The 25223-nt window shown below is 40.8% G+C and overlaps 1 protein-coding gene across 2 annotated transcripts in view; it reads right to left on the bottom strand.

The window, feature by feature from the left end:
* The window catches only part of LOC121877255 (U4/U6.U5 tri-snRNP-associated protein 2-like), a 163590-nt gene that overhangs the window by 33489 nt on the left and 104878 nt on the right, over window positions 1–25223 (bottom strand). The window contains exons 7-9 of one of the 2 annotated variants that reach the window (XM_042382906.1): window positions 20107–20265; window positions 18384–18512; window positions 4543–4638 (exon numbers count right to left, since the gene is read on the bottom strand). In XM_042382906.1, the coding sequence (XP_042238840.1) occupies window positions 4543–4638; window positions 18384–18512; window positions 20107–20265 (384 nt within the window). Of the gene's footprint in view, window positions 1–4542; window positions 4639–4811; window positions 4938–18383; window positions 18513–20106; window positions 20266–25223 lie in introns of those variants that run through there. The other variant, XM_042382907.1, reaches the window with a different exon arrangement.

A 25223-nucleotide genomic window follows, 5' to 3' on the forward strand; every position in this document is an offset into this window, starting at 1 on the left:
TTACGACGTGATACAATATGACACAGGTGCCGAATAATATTTTAGTGGGTGTACATACCCGGTAAACAGATTTGTCAATTTCTAGCTTATTACTAAGATTAAGGGTATTTCAATATTATTTTACATTAAGTTGATATTGATTTCTTGCATTTGTGACAACCTGTGTCTTTAGTTCAGATCTACTGACATGCGTTGTGAGCTAAGTGATATCTAGCAAAATACAGTTTGAGTTGCAAATGGTGAGAAACAGATGATTTATATTGTCCATTATGTCTTGTTTTAAAGAAAATATGTATGAAGTTTCAGTTAAGAGACAAACGGTCCTGTCTGCTGCGATAAGGACAGTGTCCCACCCAAGAGTTTCCACCAAGCTATCAGTGTCCTGAGTGTCTTAAACATAAGCCATTGTAACAATGTCATGAGTGTTTCCAGCCTGAGGGTTCAAGCCAATTGCAGGGACCTGTGAGGGTGAATGCCTTACGCCAGTATTATTAAACAACATCTTCCCTTGAAGAGGGTTCTCGTGTTGAAAACTGTATTTTTAAATGCGAAGGACCTTTTATTGCAGCTCACGATGGAGTGTGGTGGCGAGAAATCGAACTAATATTCCTGAAATTTGAAGAGGTACCTAGTAGCTGATCTGCATCACCCTCTTCATAATTGTTTTGTTAGTTTTATTGAATATTTATAGTCAATACGATTATTGTACAATGAAACACGTATTGATAATTTTATAAATCGTGTATTTTTTTTGCATTACAGTGAACCCTCACTTTGCGCAGTTAATTCAACCCACGGCGGCCCGCGTAAAGTGAGAAATGCGTAAAGTGAACAACATAACATATGGGATTAATTGAAATAGAGACCGGGCCGACCCCCAAACTCCACTTTTTCAGACACAATACCTATGTTGTAGTAAAAATAACTTCTTAATTTTATGATGGTATGCACACACAATTAATAATTAAGAGAAATATCAATAATATTAGACTTTTTAACACTTACATTAGTAGAAAAGATGGCTGGGCACACGGGGATGGGGGGTTGGTTCCGAGGCAGAGGGCAGATTATTGGCCCTCACCTGTATCACTTGTATCAATTGTATCACTATCCACCACAGAGGCTTGCAGGGCCTCTTTGTCAAACCCCTCAAAGTCCATATAAGTCCATATCCTCACTATCATTATCACTATCACTGACTTGGGCCGGCTGTGGTGGGTGGCGGGTGAAGAACTCGGTAATGTTTTGATGGTTGGGCGACCTTGTACGCACCCTGCTCGCGCCGCTCTCCGCGTAAAAGGGTACACACACCGCGGAAAGTGAGCATTCCGGTTTTGGCAGGGTACCGCGTAAACGTGGAAACGCGTAAAGTGAAACCGCGTAAAGCGGGGGTTTACTGTATAACACTTGTCAACTGTTGTATGTATAACAATTGTCAACTGCTGTATGTATAACACTTGTCAACTGTTGTATGTATAACTCTTGTCAACTACAGTATTTTCACTATACTATACTACAGTATTACCCCGCTTAACGCGCTTTCACTTAACGCGTTTTCGCATATACGCGGTGCCTTGCCAAAGCTGAACTTTCACTTAACGCGGATTTTTCCACAGCAACGCGGTGAGTGTCCGGCTCGGATGCTATTTTTAGATTTTGACCACGCGCCACCCGCCCGCCCGCCCTCCCGCCTGCCTGCCTGCCTCTCCCTCCTCCTCCCTCCGCTTGGGCAAGCGGCGCGGTAAGGTTGCGCAGTGTGTGTCTTTGTTGCGTTATCACTGACGTCATATGACGTCTCGGACTGTGATTGGCCATGCAGCCCTACCCCCCTCTGCTGCTAGCTGTAATTGGCTTAAAGTATTATGACGTGACTACCCCGGGGAGGGAGGGAGGGAGGGAGGAGAGACGACGCTTGACCTAGCCGCGGCAGTTTCATCCCTCAAGGCCACGCCGTGTTAACGCGCATCCATTGTTCCGTAAAATGGCTTCCGCCGGACCACCACCCCCAGAGAGAAACCTTTCCTTACCTGGACCCAGCGGCACTAAACCAAAGAAGACACGACGTTCATTAAGCTACGAGCTGAAGTACCAAATTGTTCAAGATTTGGAGAAAGGAAGACGCCAAGTTGATCTCGCGCGCCAGCATGGCGTCAACGAATCTACGATTCGTACGATCAAGAAGGATGCTGCCAAGATAAAGGAGCACATGAAGCTCACAAAGTCTGCAGGTGCTTCAGCTATCAGGTATTGCCAGAACAGGGTGCTGGCAAAAGTGGAAACTTTGCTGGTGAGTTATTTGGTGCGTCAGGCGCGACGCAACATGGCGGTGGACACGCGCTCAGTGCAGGAGTACGCACGTGAGCTATACGCAGCAGTGACACGTAAAATGGGAATTGCAGAGCCCAAACCCTTCAATGCTTCCCATGGTTGGCTGCATAGGTTTAAGAGGAGGAACAAGGTCACCAATATCAGCATTGTTGGTGAGGAAGCGAGTGCTGACCGTGCGGCGGCTAGAGATTTTCCTCCGTTTTTACGTGAGATTATGGAGGAAGGACAGTACACTGACGACCAGGTGTTTAACATGGACGAATCTGGTCTTTTCTGGAAAAAGTTACCTTCCAAGACCTTCGTTGTCCAGTCTGCGAGCAAGGTAAGGGGCCGGAAGATGCAGAAGGAACGCATCACCGTCCTGTTTACCACCAATGCCTCCGGTACCTGTAAACCAAAGTTATCGGTGATTCACAAAGCCCGCAAGCCGCACGCCTACAAGAATATGGACATGAACAAGCTTAATGTCCACTGGCTAACCGCACGTAAGGCGTGGATGTCCTCTTCTCTGTCCCTCTTCTGGTTTGACAACTTTTTTGTTCCTGACGTGCAGAAATTCTGCGAGCAACAGAATGTTCCATTCAACATTTTGTTGCTCCTTGACAACGCACCTGGACACTCGCCCCTACTAATGGATCGTCACCCCAACGTAAAAGTGGTCTTCCTTCCTCCCAACACCACGTCATTAATCCAGCCTATGGACCAGGAGTTAATCTGCAACGTTAAAGCTGCATACTCGGCAAAGAAATTCAAGCTCCTGAACGACTCTACCAACACCAAGGATGAGTTGCGTAAGCTGGGTGACACCGACAGCGAGAGTAAAAGCGACGAGGACAAGGAACAAGAGGCGGCGACTCAAGAAGTTCTCGTCAAACAATTTTGGAAGAAGTTTAACGTCAAACAAGCTGTAGACTTCTTGGTGGAGGCATGGGATCTGCTGTCTACTGCTACGATTCGTCACGCATGGAGACATGTGTTGCATGGCATACCAGGTGAGAGGAGGAGTCAATCTGTTACTGGTGAGGTTCAGACTGTTGCAGTAGCAGTGGACCTTGCCAGAGAAGCTGCGCAGACTGTTACAGCTGAAGGCTTCTCCGAGACCACCAACGAAGACATCATGGAGGTGATCAGAGATCCTGAAGTGACTGCCGACGAGATGTTGGAAGAAGAACCCGCCAGTGAAGAGGAGGAAGAAGGTGCGTCATTCTCCGAAGAACCTAGTTTAAGTCATAGTGATATTAAGTGTGTCATAGAGTTAACAGAAAAAATTAAGTCCATTGTTTCCCGCGACACTGACGATGAACGCCATGACGTCTTCCATAACCGACTGGTGCAGGCTATGGAGCCGTACATCAAGGTGTATCACGACAACATCAAAGCCAGCCGTCAGAAAAGCATAACCGAGTTCTTCGCCCGCAACCCACCACAGCCAGCCCAAGGCAGTGATAGTGATAGTGAAGGTGATTTTGAGGGATTTGTCAGGGAAGCCATGACAACTGTAAGTGACAGTGATATTGATTCACCTAGTAATGGTGATTCACCTAGTAATGGTGATTCACCTGAGGGGCAGTAATCTGCCCTCTGCCTCGGAACCAGCCTCCATCCCCGTATGCCGACCCATCTCTTCTACTACCGTGAGTGTTCCTTAAAAATTTTCGTTTTTTAACCTATTCTTTATTTTTCCTATGTTAACCTTTATCTTTCCTAACCTAACCTCTTCTATATTACTTGTTTTTCATGCCACCATAAAGTTAAGATAGAATTTTTACTACAACATAGTTATTTGTCGTCAAAAAGTGGAGTTTGGGGGTCGGGCTGGGTTCTATTGGAATTAATCCCATATGTTCTGTTATTCACTTAACGCGGTTTTCACTTAACGCGGGACCCTCTGGGTTCAATTGACCGCGTTAAGTGGGGTACAACTGTATACTGTATGGTAGATGAATCATAGATAAATATATCCATATGTAGTGGGACAATTTACCTTATTATACACATTGTGATGTTTCATGTAGATCCACAATGGAAATGTGGACAGGATAAATCTTGATAAAATCACACAGGAAAAGGGGAAACAATGAAGCAGTACTGTATGTGTGAAGGGACACAGTACAACTTAAACTGAACTCAATCTCTATGGAAAGGCTAACCAAAAATATAACCAGTATTGTTTAAGTTGCATTACCAAATATGGCCAGTAGACGATCCACTTACCTCTTCAGTTAAGTACTCCGACAAGTCAATATTCTTCACTGGGAAGTTGACGATCGTTGGGTTTTTCTCAATGTAGAATGTGTTCTTTGTGAATCTCTGTATTTATTAATACCATTAATTATCATACAAGTTCAAGTGAGGTGCAGATAAATGTTACTGTCCTAAGATATACTTCCATTTATCAACTTATTAATTAATGCATTTTTCTATATGTCATGAATACAAATACCTGTACTTTTTAAACTTTAAAATATTGTAAAAGTTTAATATCATGAAGTCCTAAAACTCAAGAACTTTGTTTAGAAATATAAGTACTGTACAATAAAACTTCGATACACTGAACTAATTGGGGCAGTCCCCAGTCCGGAAAATGCAAAAGTTCGAACAAGGCAAATCTATGAAGAGAGGAGAAGATAACACTGATTTTCTGAACTGTTTCAAGAAATTCAGTTGTTGTTATAATGTTATTACTGTACTTCAAACATTCAGGTCTTCAAGTGCATAATAATGTTAGTAAAATACTATTACAGTACATCAACAATAAAAAAAAAAATATGAGAAAGAAATCTCTGGACTGAAAATTAGATTAAGTCTGGCTGTCGACAACTGTTTTCAACGAGATGAGTATTATGTACTATAGAGTATTATATGTAAGTAACCTCAGAATTTTCCTTAAGAATAAAGAGATCTGGAAGCAGCACGCAGATGGGGGTTGCACACATGGGTGGCTCCCTCCACCAAGATCTCTTTAACATGTTTTTATGCAATTATAACCATAATTCTCATATCATTTAGGTTCATTTTGAGCCAGTTTGATAAAATATTATTGTAAAATAATCAAATTTCCCCCCAAAAGAATCCCACACTCAACACCATGAGTCAATTGCTTACAAAGAGCAAACAGCTGATAGGCCTATCTCCCTCACCACTTACCACTCATGCTTACCACAACATGTCTTCAGTACTTAGTGAATTAGTACAGGAAAGCCACCGATAACAACGATTCATATTTAAGACCCTGGTTAATTTAGGACCCAATTCAATTTACACCAAAATTTTCTTCGTGTTTACGAATAAAATAGATTAAAATATAAAATAACATTACATTTTCATATAAATAATAACTAAATCCTAATATGAATTATTATTATTATTATTACTTGCGCAGACTGCCGGACTTATGAGTGGTGAAGCCAGCATCACTAGCATAAACAGTCGCAGCTTGGCGGGCCTTTTGTTTTCATGCATCTGAACCGGAAAAGAAGAAAAACTTTCTCAGGTTTCTTATGGCATTTTTGCTTCCCTATTCAACATGAGCAGGAGAGCAAGTGATGGTAGTGCTGGTTCAGAAGCTAATAGAAAGTGTATAAGCTTAGCCGAGAAACTAGATGTGTTAAAACGATATGAAAAGGGTGAGAGGTCTGTGGAGATTATTGGAGCAAGCAATGAACATATTTTCTGAAGTGGATCCATGAACAAAACAAAGCATTAAAATTTAAATAAACACAAATAACGTCTACATAAAGATGTATAATGAGAAAAGAAAGCAGCTGTGCAAGGTTCTTTTGACAGCTTTATTATTTGAAGGCCTAAATCATCAACTTCAGCCACACCATCAAATTCAGCATCATAAGCAGCCTCAGCAACAACTTCAGGTTCAGTAACAGTTTCAACAACACCTATGGCTTCTTTATGGAAACCTACAGCTTCAGCCAGAGTTGAACCTGATGAATTCGTCATCCGAGTAAAAACTCACAACAACATTGGCTGTCCTTATGTTTTAGACTTTACCACCATTGGTGAATAGAATTCTTGTTTTACATTAATAAGTATCATTTAAAACATACACAAACAGTAGAAAGTTTTGCTTTCATATTCTTATGTAGAGAAATGACGATATGTTTTCACATGTACGCACTTACATACGTTGGCATTCCCAATATGTCTCGCTTTTTTTCTTTACCATTAGTGGTTAGCTACTTCTATTGCTCCATTTATTAACATTACTTAAAACAAATATTTTTTTTTTTACATTAATTTTACTACAGCTACAACCAGGATCTTCTTTTCTTCAGTTTCTTATGTAGAACCATCGTCCTGGGTGTAAACACTGACAAAAACAATAGCGTCCCATCTCCTATTGTGTGACCATAGAATTATTATTGATTTATATTGTATAAGGAGCATTCATAAACATTATTTAAAGAATATAGTTTGTAATTTTCATTAATTTTATTGTTTTGGGGGAAAAGAGGGAAAAAGCCACACAAAAGATATGAAAAGGTCACACTTTGGACCGCATCTCATTATTATTGTCGTCGTTATTCGAGGCTTTACTGTACTGTATTGAATTTATCACCCCTTAATAAATAAAAGTTTTTATCTATCAGCACTTAATAAATAAGATTGTAGGGTATTACAGTGATATCTCCGTTAGCCGGAACAATTGGTGCAGAGCACTTCCAGGAATGAGAGACTTCAGGGTAAGGAGATGACTCCCTCAAAGCCGGAAAAATATCCCCCATCCCCGGAATTTTCTGGGCACCAAATTTTTCTCGGAATTTCCAGAAAGTGCCCCTGATTTTCATCTCTCAAACCCGGAAGAATTCACCCATCCCCACAATTTTCTGGGTACAGTTAAAATTTTCCAGAAAATATGCCCCTCAGAGAATCGTTCCTAAAACCATAAATTTATGGAAAACTCAGGCTTTAGGAACGATTTTCCGAGAAAATTTCAATTCCGGCTATCGGAGATTTCCTGGTTTTAGGGATTCTGGCTAACGGAGATATTACTGTAAACATAATAATCCTGAAACTTGGTAAGTCCCCTCTTTTTCTGCCGATGTACTGGTATGTCTTCTGAGTCCTCTCTTTGTGCAGAAACCTCAGTCACATTCTCGGAGTGGACCCCCTCTCCTGTCACATCCAACTATCCTTAAGAGGGAATCCTTAAGAGGGAACAGTGTTCCTTTTCCTGGTCTATGGTCAGGTTCCCCGGATTGGTACAGCCCTGAGTTCCTCCAGGATCACTGGTTTGGTCCTCATCGGTGATTGGTGACTGCTCCTCTAAGTCTTCCCAGGTATACTGCTCTGGCCCAAGATAGTGCCACAGACGAATGACGTGGACTACCTTCGGCTGAGCCTTCCTTCTTCCCGTGATCCGGTAGATCACATCTGAAAGGCGTTCCACTACAATGTATGATCCTTCCCATGGACCCTTCTTCCGCAGAGGGTTATATTGCCAGACCTTATCACCGTCCTTGTAACAGACCTGGTTTGCTCTGACATCATGGTTGCGCTTCATCACTTCACCTGTGAACTCCAGAGCTCCTTGAACTCGGTGGACCTCCATCAACCTTTCTTGGAGGCTTTTGACATAACTGACGGTTTCTTCAGGAAGGTCTTCATCAGTAGGTCTTCCTGTCAGCAGGTCCACTGGCAGCCGCAGTTCGTGACCCAGCATCAATTTTGTCAGTGTATCCAGTTGACTCGTGGGCAGCCGACCAATATGCCATCAGCAGAGCAGGCAGCTTCAGGTCCCATTCCTTTTGCCCCTCAGCACAGTACTTGGCCAGTTTTTGTCCCAAGGTCCATTTAAATTTATCCACCATTCCATCTGACTATGGCCGAAGTGGAGTGGTCCTAGTCTTCCTTATGCCCAACTGTTTACAGCATTCGCTGAACACAACTGACTCAAAGTTTCTGCCCTGGTCCGAGTGTAACTCGTGGGGCACACCAAACAGGCAAAAGAACTGGTCAACCAGCACCCTGGCAATAGTTGTGGCTTCCTGATTTGGGATGGCATATGATTCTGGCGACTTAGTGAAGTAATCCCTGACAAAAGAGATGTACCTTATCCTATCTACAGTGAGTGGCAGAGGTCCTGCAATATCCACTGCGACCCTCTCCATTGGAGTGCCAGCATAGTACAACTGCAGTGGAGCACGCATGTGTAGCTTTGGTCCCATCTTGGCACAGCAGACTTTGCATTCTTCCACATCCTTATGCATGCCAACCCAGTAAAACCTTTGCCGCAGGCAACTCAGGGTCTTCTTCACTGTCTGCCAGTACCTGTTCAGGCCATCTGTAATCACCCACTGGTGCTGCAACAGACCATCCGTCAGCCAAAAAGCATCATTCCATTGAGCCCAGTAGTTTTTAGTGGTAGGACTTGCTCCAGAGATCATCTCCCATGCTGGCCTCACTGAGCTCTGGCTCATCCACTCGACCACTGGTCGCAGGTCTTGGTCTTCCTCGGCAATAGCTGGATCTTCCTTCACTGTAGTACAACTACATTCTTGGAAAGTGCCTCTCTCCGGCAACACTGATGACAATCAGAATCACACAGTCGTCAGCTCAGACAGTTCCCATGTATCTGCCCAGGCCTGTATTGGATGGTACAATTGTGCTGACCCACTTGTCCTTCTGGGTTCTTCACAGTCTTAAGCCACCATAATGCTGTGTGGTCAGTCCGGATGGTGAGGTTAGATCCATACAGGTAGGGATGGAAAAAGTCTAAGCTCTTTACCACAGCCAAGAGTTCCTTTCTGGTCACACAATAATTTCTCTCTGGATGGCTTAACTTCTTGCTGTAGTATGCCACTACGTACTTGATGTCATCCTTCTTCCTGGACAGCACCCAACCGATGCCATCATCACTAGCATCACAGTCCAAGATGAATGGTTGAGTTGGGTCCAGATACAGGAGCACCAGGGAGCAGGCCAAGGCATCCTTTAACTTGTTGAAGGAGCCTTGACTCTCAGTAGTCCACACAAACTTCTGCCCCTTCTTAGTCAGCTGTGCAACAGTGCTGCGACCGTGGTGAAGTTCTTAACAAATCGATGGTAGTTGGTACAAAGGCCAAGGAAACTACGCAGCTCCCTTATACAAGTTGGCACTGGCCACCTTCTCTGGGTCTGTGCATACTCCGTCTTCACTAACTGTAAGTCCCAGATATTGAACTTACTTCTTGAACAAGTAACATTTCTTTGGGCTCAGTTTAAGGTGTGCAGCCCGGAACCGGCCAAACACTCCGACAGCCTCCCCAGTTCCTGCTCAAAAGTTTTGCCAAAGACAATCACGTCGTCCAGATATATGAGAGCAGTCTTCCAGAAACCTTTCCATGAGGCATTCAAAGATAGCTGGTGCATTACACAGGCCGAATGGCATAACTTTGAACTGCCCATATGAAAATACTGTTTTTTCCTTGTCTTCCTCAGCTATCTTCACCTAATGATATCCAGACTTCATGTCAAGTGTTGAGAACCACTTAGCACCTGTCAGAGCATCCAGTGAGTCATCAATTCTTGGCAAGAGGTAGGAGTCCTTCACCGTCACGTCATGAGGGCACGGTAGTCCACACAGCACCGCATTGGTCCAACCTTCTTCCCCACTAGGACGACTCCTGACGCCCACGGACTGCTGGACTTTTCGACCAGACCTTGGTGAATAAGGCCCCTATGACCTTCTCCATTTCCTGGCGATGAGATGGTGCTATCTTCCAAGGTGGCTGCTTGATCGGGCGGTGATCCCCAGTGTCGATGTGATGCTGTACCAATTCTATACAACCCAGGTCTTGGTCCTCTGCAGAGAAGACGTCTGCATACTTCAATAACAACTGTTTCATTTGTGTCACTTGAGCCTCGTCAAGGCACTGGGAACTCCTGTGAAATAACTGCAAATGGTCTGGCAGACCATTTTCCTGCTTGACCACACTCCTCTTGCAGGTCCTGGCCATTCCCTGCTGTATTTTCTTTGGTCGGAGAGAGAAATTGGCCACAATTACAGGTGCTTCCTCTGCAGATGGGTCAAGTTCTCCCCACTATCACTCCACCTTCTACTCCACACTGCTCATCAGGCTCCACCACTCCCAGACAGGTTTGCAAGGCAACATTCACCTTGCACGGCAACAGTATCTCTGATCTTGGGGGAATAACTACTGACCACCTAGCTGTAACCTTAGCATTTGCATACCTCACAGTCCTCAGCGATACCCACTTTCTTTTAATTTCTAACTGCACCGAGCCAAGGTCCAGTTGACACTGTGAGGTAGGACGTAGTCCAGGCCCAGGATGCAAAGGTCTTCAATATCCACTACATAAACCTGTAGGGTTTCTTCTTCCCCTCCTAGCTTGATGCTGATATCCACTGGTCGCTTTAGTACTGCGTAGTGTCCAGTTATCCCACACAGCTGCTGCACCGTCTCAGGTAGTTTTGGATGACTAACCACTTCAGTCCTCACCATCGATCTCACCTTCAATCTGGATACTGCTTACAGTGACTCGGTTACATTTTGTAAATAGTGGGGCTCTGTTGAGACAGGCTGGTCGTTGCCCCTCAGCACCAGCCATCTCTAGTTTCCCGTCTTAGCGGGCTGATCTTCTTTCCTCTCTTGGAATTCTGTGGGCACTTAGTCTTGGTGTCCACCTGCTCCACTCGTCCAACATCCTCTCTTCTCCATGTTCTTCTCTGTATTGCCCTGCTCCCGCTCTCGTTTATACTTGTAACAGTCCTCTTGTTCATGCCCAATTTTTTCACAATACCAGCAGGTTCCTTTAAATCTCTCTGTCTCTTGTACTTGTCCCTTTCGTGCTTTAAACCCAGCGCTAGACTCCGTCTGAAGCTTGGTAAACTTGACCTCACATAATATTCAAACTCCAGGGCTCTAGCCAAAGCTTCCTGTAGAGTTACAGGTTGGGACAGCTTCACCTTAATCTTGAGCTGCGTGCTGTCCTCAATAACATGGCTAACAGGACAGGTGATGCTCCAGCGTGTGTCCTATGAGCCATACTTTACAGGTCTTGAACAAGCTGTTGCAGTGTTTCACCTCGATTACGGGTACGAGTGCAGTATCTGGCTCTATAAACCTCTTTCTGGTGCTTGGTTCCATACCTTCCTTCCAATACCTTTACCAGTGACATGTAACTGCTATGCTCTTATTCTGTCAAATGGCTGAGAACCTCCATAGCCATGCCCATTAGACTTGTGGCTAATTGTACTGCACACTGCTTGTCGTCCACCCGTTTTGTTCAGCAAAGAATTCAAACTGTACTTGCCATCGAATTCCTGTGGTTTCTTCTTCACCGGCTCTATTGGATAGTTCCCCACTTCACTTGACATAGATCGGGGTCTGAACTCAGGTGCTATGTAATTCAGCCCATCACTTCCTTTTTCCACACTCTCATCGTATTTTCCATAATTTTCAACATTATGCATTCCACTTGGAGCGTGCACAAAAGATATTTCAGGCACACCGTCACAATTATAGGAGTCACTAGATCGTGGCTGATATCCAGCTGTTAGACAATTCTCCACAACTTCAATCCTGCTACTGACTTTCTTTATCTCTTCGTGTGCCTCAGTCATCTCACCACTCTTTGTGCTGCCTCAATTTTTCATCCACTACACCTTTTGTTGCTTCTAGTTCAACTTGCACCTCATGAAACGAGTCATCCCATCTGTTACACATCACTCGCAGAGCCTCATCCTATTCATTAATTTTCTTGTTGATCTCTTCCTGCAGCTGCTGTAGTTGTTGCTTTTGTCCTTCTCTCTGTTCCTACAGTTGTTCCTGTATTTTCACTTGCAGCTGCACATTTTCATGTTTCTGCTCTTCTCGTTGTTCTTGCAGTAGTTGTTTCTGTTCTTCTTGTCATGATTGTAGCTGTTATTGCAACCTTGTTTGTTGCTCCTTCTGTTCTTCTCATTGTGATTCGAGCTGTTCTTATAAAGCTGTCTGCTGCTCCTTCTGTTCTCATTGTGCATGCAAGAATTGCATCAGATCAGCCACGGAAATCTCCCCTTGCCTGGCCTGGCTTCTGGTCTGGACACCGTCACCTTGCATCTTGACTAATATCTCACTGCTAGGCTGTCCCACTCCTGACACCAGCATTACAACCCTCCTTTCACCATTTACCAGCTTCCACCGCTGGTTACCAGTGGCCCAAGTCGTATATACAGAAATAGCAGATACATCACAAGTGTCGGATTACCACTGGCTGTCCCGCCAGTCTCCGGTAATTTCCGAGGATCAGTATCAGTGAACAGAAAACAACAGGCAGGTAGATTTCCATCAGGGTCACAGAAACACTTATGAACTATAGTCTTCTTTAATATTCACTAAATCTTCACAAAACAATTCACAGGGTATGTCTTTACCACTGGACTTCTCACTTCGAATACTGTATATACGTACAGTCAGCACACTACCAGTGTACAATTCCTAAGTTTTTCCCTTTATATTTCTCACAACAATTCCACAATACTTGAACAACAATATCTTCCTCTGTCACTAGGTTTGTACTTCACACTGTGAGCAGAAATGGGCGAATCGTTTGCCAGTCACCTCGCTGGTACTTATATACCTCAGATGCCTAGAGCATCCTAGAGCCATCCAGGCGTTGCAGGTTGAAGTAATATACGCTTGGAAAGTTCTAGAATGTTCTACTCTGATTTAGGCTTACAATACATACGTAAATCATAAGAAAAAATTATGCAATACATTCTAGAAAATTCTTACATAGGAAATATATCAATATTATCAATACAGTGATCCCTCGGTTAACGAGCGCCTCGGTTAACGACATTTCGGTAAACAAGTTATCTCCCATAAGATTCTTAACTTCAGTTAACGAGCAATCCCTTGGTTAACGAGTTTCTTACGAGCCGACCTCAACAAGTTTTCGCTTGCACTTGGCGGTCAACCAGCTGCAGTATTAGTTCGCCAATACAGCAATCGGTTCTAGGGCTTAAATTCCTTACTATTTTAGTAAATATCAAGAAGTTTATACTATTCAATAATTTTAAAAATTTAATAGTAAATTTTTTAGTCATTTTAACAATTATTGAACATAATTGAAGGTAAAGTGACTAGTTTTATGAGCGCCATCCAGCCTCTTAATACAGCAAACAAGCGTTAGTCTCTCTCTGTTTTCAGTGGAGGTAACATCTTGCTTGAGACTCTCTTCAACTAAACGCTTTTTTTCTGTGTTTCCAAGCAAATTATTGGTCATTTTGAAATTTATTTTACATATTGACAATACATAGCACAGTGCAGTGTTATTTTAAAGAAAATATTCTTTATTTACAGCAAGTTTATACAGTACCTATAAGATCACGTGTTGACATTGTTTGAATCCAGCATGGGGCCTAAGAGATCAAGAAAAGCGATTTCAATCCAAACCAAGCAGGAAATTATAAAAAAAACATGAACAAGGCATTAAAACAAATGCGCTATGCAAAGAATATGGCATGTCGACATCAACTGTGTCGACAATTCTTGCACAGAAAGACAAATTTAAAGAAGTGAAAGTGGGAGACAAATCTACCAGAGTGATTAAAAGTAGATCCCTAATTGCAGAAACAGAGAGGTTACTTCTCTTCTGGATTAGGGAAAAACAGATGATAGGTGTTCAGTTTCTACTGAATTTATTTGTGAAAGAGCCAGGGAGATTAACAAACATTTAAAGACAGATCAACCTGGTTCTTCAGGCACAGAATTTGAAGATTTTCAGGCCAGCAAAGGCTGGTTCGAAAAATTTAAGAAAAGAAGTGACATTTTCAGTGTTGTTAGGCATGGTGAAGCTGCTAGTGCTGATAAGGAAGGGGAAGCAAAGTTTTTAGTGGAATTTAAAGAACTGATGGAAGAAGAAAATTATCTTCCACAGCAAGTGATCAATGTGGACGAAACTGGGCTGTTCTGGAAAAAGATGCCCAAAAGAACATTCATCACCAGAGATGAAGCCTCTTTACCTGGGCATAAACCCATGAAAGACCGTCTCACTCTATTGCTTGGTGCCAATGCTTCAGGGGATTTCCGACTGAAGCCTATGCTTGTCTACCACTCTGAAAACCCCAGGGTGTTCAAGCAACAGAAAGTGGTAAGAACAAAGCTTGGAGTTTATTGGAAGTCCAACCGTAAGGCATGGGTGACAAGACAGCTCTTTAATGAATGGGCTGTTGAGGTGTTTTGCCCTTCTGTCAAGAGCTACCTAACCACCAATAAACTCCCTTTAAAGGCTCTTCTCCTCATGGATAATGCCCCTGGGCATGACCCTGAACTTGCCAGAACTTTGGAGTATCAATTTGACTTTGTGAAAGTGTTGTTTTTGCCTCCCAACACTACATCAATCATACAGTCAATGGACCAGAATGTGATCAGCAACTTCAAGAAGTTGTACATGAAGAAAATGTTTAGGAGGTGTCATCAGGCAACTTCCAATGATCCTGAACTAACACTGAAACAGTTCTGGAAGACACAATTCAACATCCTGGAGGCTGTAAAATTGATTGTGTCATCATGGCAAGAAGTCTCCACTAGATCCCTCAATTCTTCATGGAAAGCACTGTGACCATCAGTAGTCCATGATTTTGAGGAATTTGAGGAAGAAACAGAGTTGGACCAGGAGATTGTGTCCATTGGTCAGTCATTGGGCCTTGAAGTGGAAGAGGATGATGTCGAACAGCTTGTGATGTCTCATGAGGAGGAACTTACTCCTGATGACTTGAAACAACTGGATGAGATGTTACAGGTAGAGGCTGACAGTGGTGAGGAGGAAATTGAAAGTGATGACCATATGTCAGCTTAACAGTTGAAAGATGTGATTTACCACTGGGAGAAGTTCAGGGAACTGGCTTCAAAGCACCCAGAAGTGGAAAAAAATGAACTAACTTTGTGTCATGTTGAGGACTCAATGGTCTCCTTCTTTAAACATAAGTTAATGTTGAGGAGGAGAGATGCCCCACAGACCACAATTGACACTTTCTTCAGTAAAAGGCAGAGGGAACAAGATGCTATCCCTCTGCCTTCCACTTCAAGAAGGAGAGAGGATAATGCTAGCCCTCAGCCTTCCACTTCAAGAAGGAGAGAGGATAATGCTAGCCCTCAGCCTTCCACTTCAAGAAGGAGAGAGGATGTTCATGGTGGAGAATCTGTCAGTCCAGAGGTTCCTGACATTTTCATGGAAGGTGACTCACCTTCCAAGAAGCAGTAAAATGCTTCTCCTCCACCTCCACTTCCTTCTCTTCTCCCTTCTCCTCCTCCACCTCCCACTTCAAATTGACATCAGCATCATCATCCAGGAGCCTTCTACATACACACCTCAAGGTAAGTGTCCATTTCTAAATTTTTGTTGAATTTAGGCAATTTTCGGTGAGCTGGAACCAATTACCCAAAAACCCATTGAAACAATGGTTTCCGTTAACGAGATTTTCGGTTAACGAGCAACCTGCTGGAACGGATTGTGCTCGTTAACCGAGGGACCACTGTATATATAAAGAATCTCCCAAAACTTGCCAAAATAACTGCTGCTTGTAAAAGAAAATAATCAAAACACCTAGAACAGAAAAATATTAATGCTAGATTATGCCTCAGCATAGCAATATGTAAAAGAGGAAATATATATAGTAGTATATTTGTGCAGACCCACCATTATTCTTATTGTATATCAACAACATAAATGCAGCAGTCAGTTGTAAACTTTTGTTGTATACCAACGGTTCTGCATTAACAAATCAATCAATCAAAAGTACCATACTTATATTTAAGGCTTGACAACTTCAGCCCTCCATTTTAAATGTTTTCATTTCTGCTATTAACCCCTCATCCCTAATTTTATGATCAAAGTATTGCATTTTCCTTATTCTATAAATTTTAAAAGGAGGCTAAATAGATTCATGGATGAGAGAGAGTGTTAGTAACTCTCGACATGAGCTGCCATGCACAGGCCAACCGGCCTATTGCAGACTCCTTATTTTCTTGTGTTATCTTATGTTCTTAAGTACAGAATTTCTCATAAGTTCTGCCAACCTTGGGTAATTGTTGATTTGTTTTCCTATCAGTGTAACACCATGTTCCAAAGGCTTCTAACCTCTTTCTGGTGTCTGCTAAAAGTGTCCACACTTCTGACCCATACAGCAGTCCTGAGCATACATAGTACTGAATACCTGCAGCAACAAGTAAAACTTTTTTTTAAAATCCTCCATAATTTCACTGGCTTATGAGTAAATGTGATGCTTTAACCCTTTGACCGCACAAAGCGACTTTAGTCGCCTGACAGAACGAAACATTTCACCGCGCAAAGCGACATTACTCCAAAACCACAGGGGAAAATTCTGAATTTCCCGCGCGCGGCTAAGATCGTCCTGGGGTTAAAAATGCACCCTGTTTGTGCTGCCATCTGGTATCCGCTAGGCAAAACATATCCCAAGGACGCATTAGCTGACGCAACCACATGACTCACAGATTTCCAGATCCAGCGTAGCGTCATATATTTGTTCATCATTCACATAAATAATGTATTTTTTATTCTTTTATTATGGTGATAGGCAGTGTAAGTGTTTCAAGCATGTGAATATATATAACAGACCAATATGGATAAGCAAATAGTGGTGGTTATATGTAAAAATATGATCGCTATTTTTTCGTCAGTTTGTCGGTATAAAGATTTGCCAGAAAATTGTTTCAGCGGCATATATCTGTTCATAATCCACATAAAGAAGGTAATTTTTAATCTGTTATTATGGTGATAGGCAGTGTAAGTGTTTCAAGCATGAGAATATATATAAAAGACTGATATAGATAAGCAAATAGTGGTGGTTATATCTCATAATATGATCGCTGTTTTTCCGTCTGTTTGCCTGTATAAAGATTTGCTATAATATTGTTTCTGCATAACCCAGGCATTTTTGGCATAGTCCGGTGTCAAAATATGAATAAAGACCGTGTTATATATATTTGAGGAGTTATTATGTAACGAAATAGCCTGTATGTAGACAAAAATTGCGAAATAAGACAACTTTTCACTGTTCTTATCGCTTCCCATTTTCTGTGATATGCGAAATAAATTAATATTTTGCAGTAACTTATATATTTGTTATAACATACAGAATCCAACCAAAAAACTCGCCCAAAAGGAATATAGAAGGGAGGTTATTGTAGGCATGTTGGATGGGTACTCTCTCAAGGAATCAAAATGTCAGAGGAGGAATGTAGTACCTTTAGCCAGTAGATTGACAGAAAGGCATTTCATTTCTCAATGATCTATCATTCTGGAGGCAATTTTGGCAACATCTGAGTTCCTCAAACCACTTTACCTGAAGAAAACCTGAGATATATATATATTTTTTTTTACCTTTTTTCTGTAAAAACATGATTTTCCACTAGATAACAACATTTCTAAGGAATATAAATGCCATATATGGAAAGACCAAGTTTTTTTCATTATAGAAAAGCAATAAAAAAGCTCAAAACAGCACTTTCATTTTTTGGTGACTTAATGACACTTTCCGGGAACAACCTTGAAATCGGACGGCGCGGTCAAAGGGTTAAGTGGTTTGGTGGCTTAGTGAGTGGGGCATTTTAGCAGAGGGAGCCAGCACTATGGTATACTATAACCATATGACTTCTCACACATGGAATTATTGTGTCATCTTTAGAAAACTATTGTAGCACAAAATTACAATACAATATTTTATCTTTAATATTAGCAAATGCATCATAGCATGTGAGGTGTGTCACAGAAAATGGCGCCACACAGTGTGGACTCATGAAAGGGGAACTTGGGAGAATATTCTTGTGCTGAGGTAGACTACACTTTATAACATCATTTTATCAAAATATATTGTGATATTGATTTAATGAGGTGTTGATCAGATCCAGCTACCATGTATGGATACATTCTATTCCAGAATTAATGCATTTCTATACAGTATCTGCATAAAGGTCCTCACTGTAGTTGTACACTTCATCTATATCTATACCTATAATGTACTATACTGTACTGTACTTATGTTTCCAAACAGCTTCTGAATCTTCATCACATCTTGGCTTGGATAAACTTACTTTGTGGTACAGGATGAGGTAAGGAGGAAGTCCTGTCAACTGGAACCTCTTGAGAATACTTTCTTTGTAGGTCTGGTACTCCTTCCCAGTCTTCCCATCAAACTTGCTAAGCAATACATACAAGCTCACCTGTAACACAATATCTCTAGATTACCGATATGCAAATTTTATTTAATTAAAATTAGTTCATATACAGTATTACCCCTCTTTACGCGGTTTCACTTTCCGAGATTTCTCATATACGCGGTACCTCGCCAGAACCGGACTTTCACTTTCCACGGTGCATCTACTCAAATAGGCGGGTGAAGTATAATTTTTTATTTAGCTCATAAAATTCATACAAATTACCCGGCCAGAATATAATTTACATTGCTGGAATTCTTACAATACGATGATCATACAAATTTTAGATCTAATGTAATAATTTGGTTTACACAAAGCAACCTTTAGGATGGGAGATGAGCACTGTACCCAGTCTGCTGCTTCAACCCAAATATATAAGTATGTACTGTACCCAGTGTTGTACGTTGACACCATTAATTTAACGCCGTCAACTTTTTGTTAACGCTGACGCCATCACTTTTTTGGGCAGGTGACGTTACAGGTGACGCAGTCAACTTTTCACCCGACCGGAGAGTCAAGTGTCAATTTGTTCGTCAACTTCAATTCTTTTTTATTTTTCCAAGTTCGATTTTCAATTATCTTTTTATAAAGACGACCGACAAGGCCATGAGGGAGTTGTTCATCAAATACAACACCCCCATCCCCTCTAGTGCTGCCGAGGAGCGCATGTTCTCCATAGGCAAGGACATCTCGAGGCCCAAGTGCAGCAGAATGAGCGACAAGCATTTTGAGATGCTAGTATTCTTGCGGGGGAACAAATGAATAATTAAAATGATATAATATAAATCATAATAAATGATTAAAAATGAATTAATATTTTTTGATTTTCCATATGTTACTCCCATACACAGGAGAATACGCGTTTCGGGGTTGCATTTGTATGTCACTGAAAACTCGTTGACGCAAGGTGTTGACGCCGACGCTAACGGCATCAATTTATGAAATCGTTTCCGCCAACGCTGACAGCATCAAATTTCTCGGCCGATTACGCTGACTCTGGCGGCGCCACTTTTTTCGTTGACGAGTTCAACACTGACTGTACTGTAAAAGAGCCTTTAAATAAACTCACCAACATAGCACCATCCCACTGTTAACAAAAATGGTTTTGTAGTAGAATCTCCTTTATTTTTCTTTGATATAAATTGGTTGTGTAGGGAATGAAGATATGAGGGGTGTATGTGGAGTAGAAAAGAAATGGATGGATGAAACTGCACTATGATGGTGCAGGTGCATGGAGCATATAGCTGCAGTTGTTATAAATGTGAAGGGAAGACTAAGAAACAGATGGATTGGTCTTGGAGGTATATTGTTGAGGGCAAGAGGTGGTATGTTAGAAATACAAGAATAATGTCTGTGGATCATGTGTGGTATTGGTTCATCTTTGCTTCTTGACACAGTGTACGTACTAAAATGCAGCTTTAAAACAAAAACAGATTTCAGTGATTTATTTGCACACTTTGTTTATAGGTTCAGGATCTGAGGAAGTGTGAAGATTAATTCCTATGTGTTTCAGTAAAGTATTGTATCTCCCTTTGGCCTTCTAGTTCATACACTCCTTTCCTTTTGTCTCATTATATTACAATAATAATGTTTTCCTTACCTGAGGGATGATGTTTTCTTTTTTCTCATCCTTGAAGAGAGGAGGCTGTGGTAGGTCACAGGTTAGATAAAGGAAGGGGCTCTCCTCCATCTTGACCTGATACTCTTCTGATTGCAAGAGTCGATTACGTTCTTTCTCATCTATTTCCACAGGCAGGATCTAGTTGGACAAAAAAAAAAAATACCCGTAGTATAATCTTTTTCATACAAAATTACAGACAGAACCTAGTAAGATCAACAGTGGATATATTTTTACACTGAGAGAGACATAAGGGACCCTCTTGTTACACTAACCCTCTCATTTCTTTCTTTCAAAAGCTGGAGATGTATTCTACTGTTTCCTGGATGTCCATCCCCCTAACTTATGGTGCTTCCTTTACTCAATTCCTTCCATCTCCTTTTTCATTTTCTATCCCTTCTACCATTTTCCTGAAATACGTAGTTATCTGTTTACCAAACTTTTGTTTTACATTCTCTCAATATAACCATACAAAGTCACCAAACTCTGGTTTTGTAATTAATAAATTTTTCTCATAGGCGGGTTTTATATACAGGGAGTTTTACCACTAGACAGAGGCAAGTAAGGAAGAGTGGTAAGAGGAATGGTGCTGTGCACCAAGTGAGCAGGTGTGGCTGAGTCACCCCCCACGACATAAAGAGAAACATGGCGTTTAAGCTATGCTGAATGGACGAGTTGACGGTCAAAAATTTTTCATAAGATGGCAGGTCAATAGGTATAGAAAACGCTTAAATTCACTATGGTAATGATATTTTTAAATAAATTGGGCCAAAAAGCATAAAATAATAACGGTTAAAGTTGCTAAAAAGTCACGTGACTGTGAAAAGCTTTGTGATTGGTTGTGACGTCACTGGTTGGGGCAAGCTTCCCAGCGTGATGGAGGCAGCCAGTTGCAGTTGTTCAACCTTCTAGCCTGATCGGCTCTGTAAATAATTATTAGATAATTAATTGTGCTTTACTGTGCAACACAGTAATACTATTTTGAATGTATAAATATTACTAAGCACATAAACTAATTCAATGGATATTAGCTGCCCCTACAACAAATTTCATAGTACTTGTATAAACATTCCAAACAAATTGGTATTACTTTGGTTTTGGTCATCTGGGGAACCGTAAGATTCTAACTATGGGATTAAGTACTTTAAACAATAAAACACATAATGTTTACAGGATTTCTGTCACAAAACAATTTTTGATCGCATAAGAAAATACAGATCATATGTTAGATTAGGTTAGGGTATGATGAGTTATAAGGTTAGCATAACATACACCGGTAAAGGGGGGTAGTAACTCAAAACTGGTGATTTCCGATAGAAATGAAGGTCTAAATCGTTCATAACACATCGAAAACCATCAGAAAAAAACATAAGTCTAAATGACCAAAACTTAAAATTTACCCAATATAGCCTATCTCGAATCTAAACATCCAAATACTATGGTATTTAAAATAAAATTTTACCCATGATATATCCCAGTGGTTCATAAGCAAATCATCAAAACAATAACAGCACTATGTTGTCATGTTAACTAACACCAGGCGTTCTCAGAACAAAGTCCAGACAATGTCATTACAGGTTGTACCTCTCTAGTCCGGCATTCGGTGGTCGGGAAACTCCCGTGGTCCGGAACGATTTTAGTTTGTCCAATAGGTAGATAGGCAGCATTTTTTTTTTTTTTTTACTTATCTGAATTATTATTATTATTACAGGAGTATTAAATTTTTGCCCCTCAGGCCCCAATGTGGGTCGGTGACCTATGCCCGGGTGGGCTAATCCCCGTAAAAAAAACAACAAAAAGCCGCGGGAAATTAAGGTTTGTTTACATCCGGCAGTTCGGCTGCTCTCTCTCTCTCTCTCTCTGCTTGTCTATACAGAGTACAACATTTAACCCTTCAATATATATGAGCAGTAAATAAGTGTTGCTTTCATATTCTTATGTAGAGTAATGACGATATGTTTTCACATGTGCGCACTTACATACGCGCACTCACTTTTTTTTTACCATTAATGGTTAGCTACTTATATTGTTCCATTTATTAACATTAAATAACATTACAGGTACTTCAAACAACCATATTAATTTTTTTTACATTAATTTTACTACAGCTACAATCAGGGTCTTATTTTCTTCAGTTTTATACAGTTAACCCTCACTTTACGCGGTTAATGTAACCCGGAGGGTACCGCGGAAAGTGAGAAACGCGTAAAGTGAATAACATAACATATGGGATTAATTGAAATGGAGTCCGGGCCGATCCCCAAACTCCACTTTTTGACGACACACAACTATGTTGTAGTAAAAATATTATCTTAACTTTATGATGGTATGCACACACAATTAATAATTAAGAGAAATATCAATAATATTAGATTTTTTAACACTTACATTAGTAGAAAAAATGGCTGGGCACACGGGGATGGGCGGTTGGTTCCGAGGCAGAGGGCAGATTATTGGCCCTCACCTGTGTCACTTGTATCAATTGTATCACTATCCACCACAGAGGCTTGCAGGGCCTCTTTGTCAAACTCCCCAAAGTCCATATAAGTCCATATCCTCACCATAATTATCACTATCACTGACTTGGGCCGGCTGTGGTGGGTGGGGGGTGAAGAACTGGTAATGTTTTGATGACTGGGCGACCTTGTGCGCACCATGTTCGCGCAGCTTACACAACATAGCGGATGGCGGGAGGTTTGGATCCAAAAATGGCGCGGCTCGCCAGCCGCTCTCCGCGTAAAGGGGTACACGCACCGCGGAATGTGAGCATCCTGGGTTCCGGCAGGGCACCGCGTAAACGTGGAAACGCGGAATGTGGGACCGCGTAAACGTGGAAACGCGGAATGTGGGACCGCGTAAAGTGAGGGTTAACTGTATGTAGAACCAATCAGTCACTGGTTTTGTAAGCTTTAACATAAACAATGCCGGCAGCCGTCTCGTCTCCTCATTATTAATAAATTGTATTGTTAATTTTGCACACACAAACATTAATTCAATAAAAACAAATTCAGAAACATTAATTAAAATATATATGAACAGTAAATAAGTGTTGCTTTCATATTCTTATGTAAAGTAATGACGATATGTTTTCACGTGTACGCACTTACATACGCGATCTCTCTTTTTTTTTTACCTTTATCGTTAGCTACTTCTAGTGTTCCATTTATTAACATTAAATAACATTACTTAAAACAACCATATTAATTTTACTACAGCTACAACCAAGTTTTTATTTTCTTCAGTTTTATATGTAGAACCAGTCAGTCATTGGTTTTGTAATCAACGAAAACAATGCTGTCTCATTTCCTCGTGTTTTAATATTCTACGTATTATTAATGAATTGTATTGCTCATTTTGCACACATAAACATTAATTCCATCAAACAGACTTTCAGTAATAAACAATAAGCAATCTTTTGTACATAAGAGAAATGACGCTGTTTACACGATTGTGCACGTCGTCTGAACGTTGGTGGGCCGTTTAAACCCGTCGAAATTCAAGTTTCCGCTGTCAAAATTTTTAAACATGTTGTTTTTTGTGTGTGTTCAAATAGAAAACATCAAATTAAAAACTCGCGAAATTTGAGAAGCTACTGTACGACATTTAACCCTTCAATATGTCTTCAAAGAGACCATGAAGCAGAGAAAGTGGTGCTAGTGCTTCCAAGCCAAGTCACTATCTATCCAGGAAAAGGGTGAATTTCCATGGTCCGGCACTGGTCAGGTCCCGAGGTTGCCGGACTAGAGAGGTACAACCTGTATATATGGTACATGCAATACCATTAATTTTAAGAGAAATAGGAGAGAAATACAGTCACAAGTTAATGTCCATTCAAATAATGGACTCAACTCTGCCCTCCTGGGCTACTGGTTAATTGCCGCTGGTCCCTCTTCTGAGAAATTTTGGGAAACCACTAAATCTTTTAATAAATAATACTCAAACTAAGTTAGATAATACACTGACATTGCTGACCTTGAAGATTGAGAATATTTGAATATAATAATACATATTTGGTAATAAAAGATAAATATACTTACTCAGATTAAAAATTATTTATCTAAAATTTGTATGTTCAATGCAAAATATATGATGTTTATATTCAAATGATCACCAAATAGTAAAGAATTCCAGCAATGTAAATTATATTCTGACCGGGTAATTTGTATGATTTATGAGTCAAACAAATATCTCATTAATAAAAAAAAATAACCTCAGACACCATCTGTCAATCAAAGTACCCCACCTTTGCCTTCCTTCAATCCCGTCAGTCCCAACCTCTACCCCCACCAATCAGTCCTTCAAGAGAGGGTGAAAAATAAATTTTAACATTTTGTATTAAATAATACCTCAGATTAAAGTTAGATAATATAATTGACATTGCTGATTCCTGAAGATTAGGAATGTTTTAGTTTATAAATGTCATATATTTGCACAAAAGATAATATACGACTAGATTAAAATCATTTGTAGCCTATGTCTAATGCAAATATATGATGTTGAGACCAAATGATCAATAAATTATAAGAATTCCAGCAATGTAAATTACATTCTGACCGCAATTTAGGCGAATTTATGAAAGCGAAACAAATATCTTCAGTTAATAAAAAAAAATATTTTCACGGGTAAATGATGGTCGGTCGTCCTCCTCCCCACCAACCGCCCCAAGGAGATGTGAAAACAGAATACTTAACTTTTTTTTTTTGTAATAAATAATACCTCAAACTAAAGTTAGATAATATAATTGGATATTGCTGGATTCTCAGGATCAGAATATTTTGAATATAAGTCATATATTTGCATAAAGATAAATATATTTACTCAAGGCAACATTTTATTCAAATTTGCATAATCTAATGCAAAATATATGATGTTTATATTCAAAATGATCACCAAATTAGTAAGAATTCCAGCAATGTAAATTATATTCTGGCCGTAATTTGTATGAATTTATGAGCTAAACAGGCAGTCAGGCAGGGTATGGTGGGGCAATTCAAAAATAAAGGCTCGAGTCGGACACTCACTGCCAGCATAGCGATGAAAACTGTGGTTAAGTGAAAAGTTCAGCTCTGGCTAGGCAATCACAGATATGATAAAACGCT

The sequence above is a fragment of the Homarus americanus genome, unplaced genomic scaffold (assembly GCF_018991925.1).
Source record: "Homarus americanus isolate GMGI-L3 unplaced genomic scaffold, GMGI_Hamer_2.0 scaffold367, whole genome shotgun sequence".
Classification (NCBI taxonomy): domain Eukaryota; kingdom Metazoa; phylum Arthropoda; class Malacostraca; order Decapoda; family Nephropidae; genus Homarus; species Homarus americanus.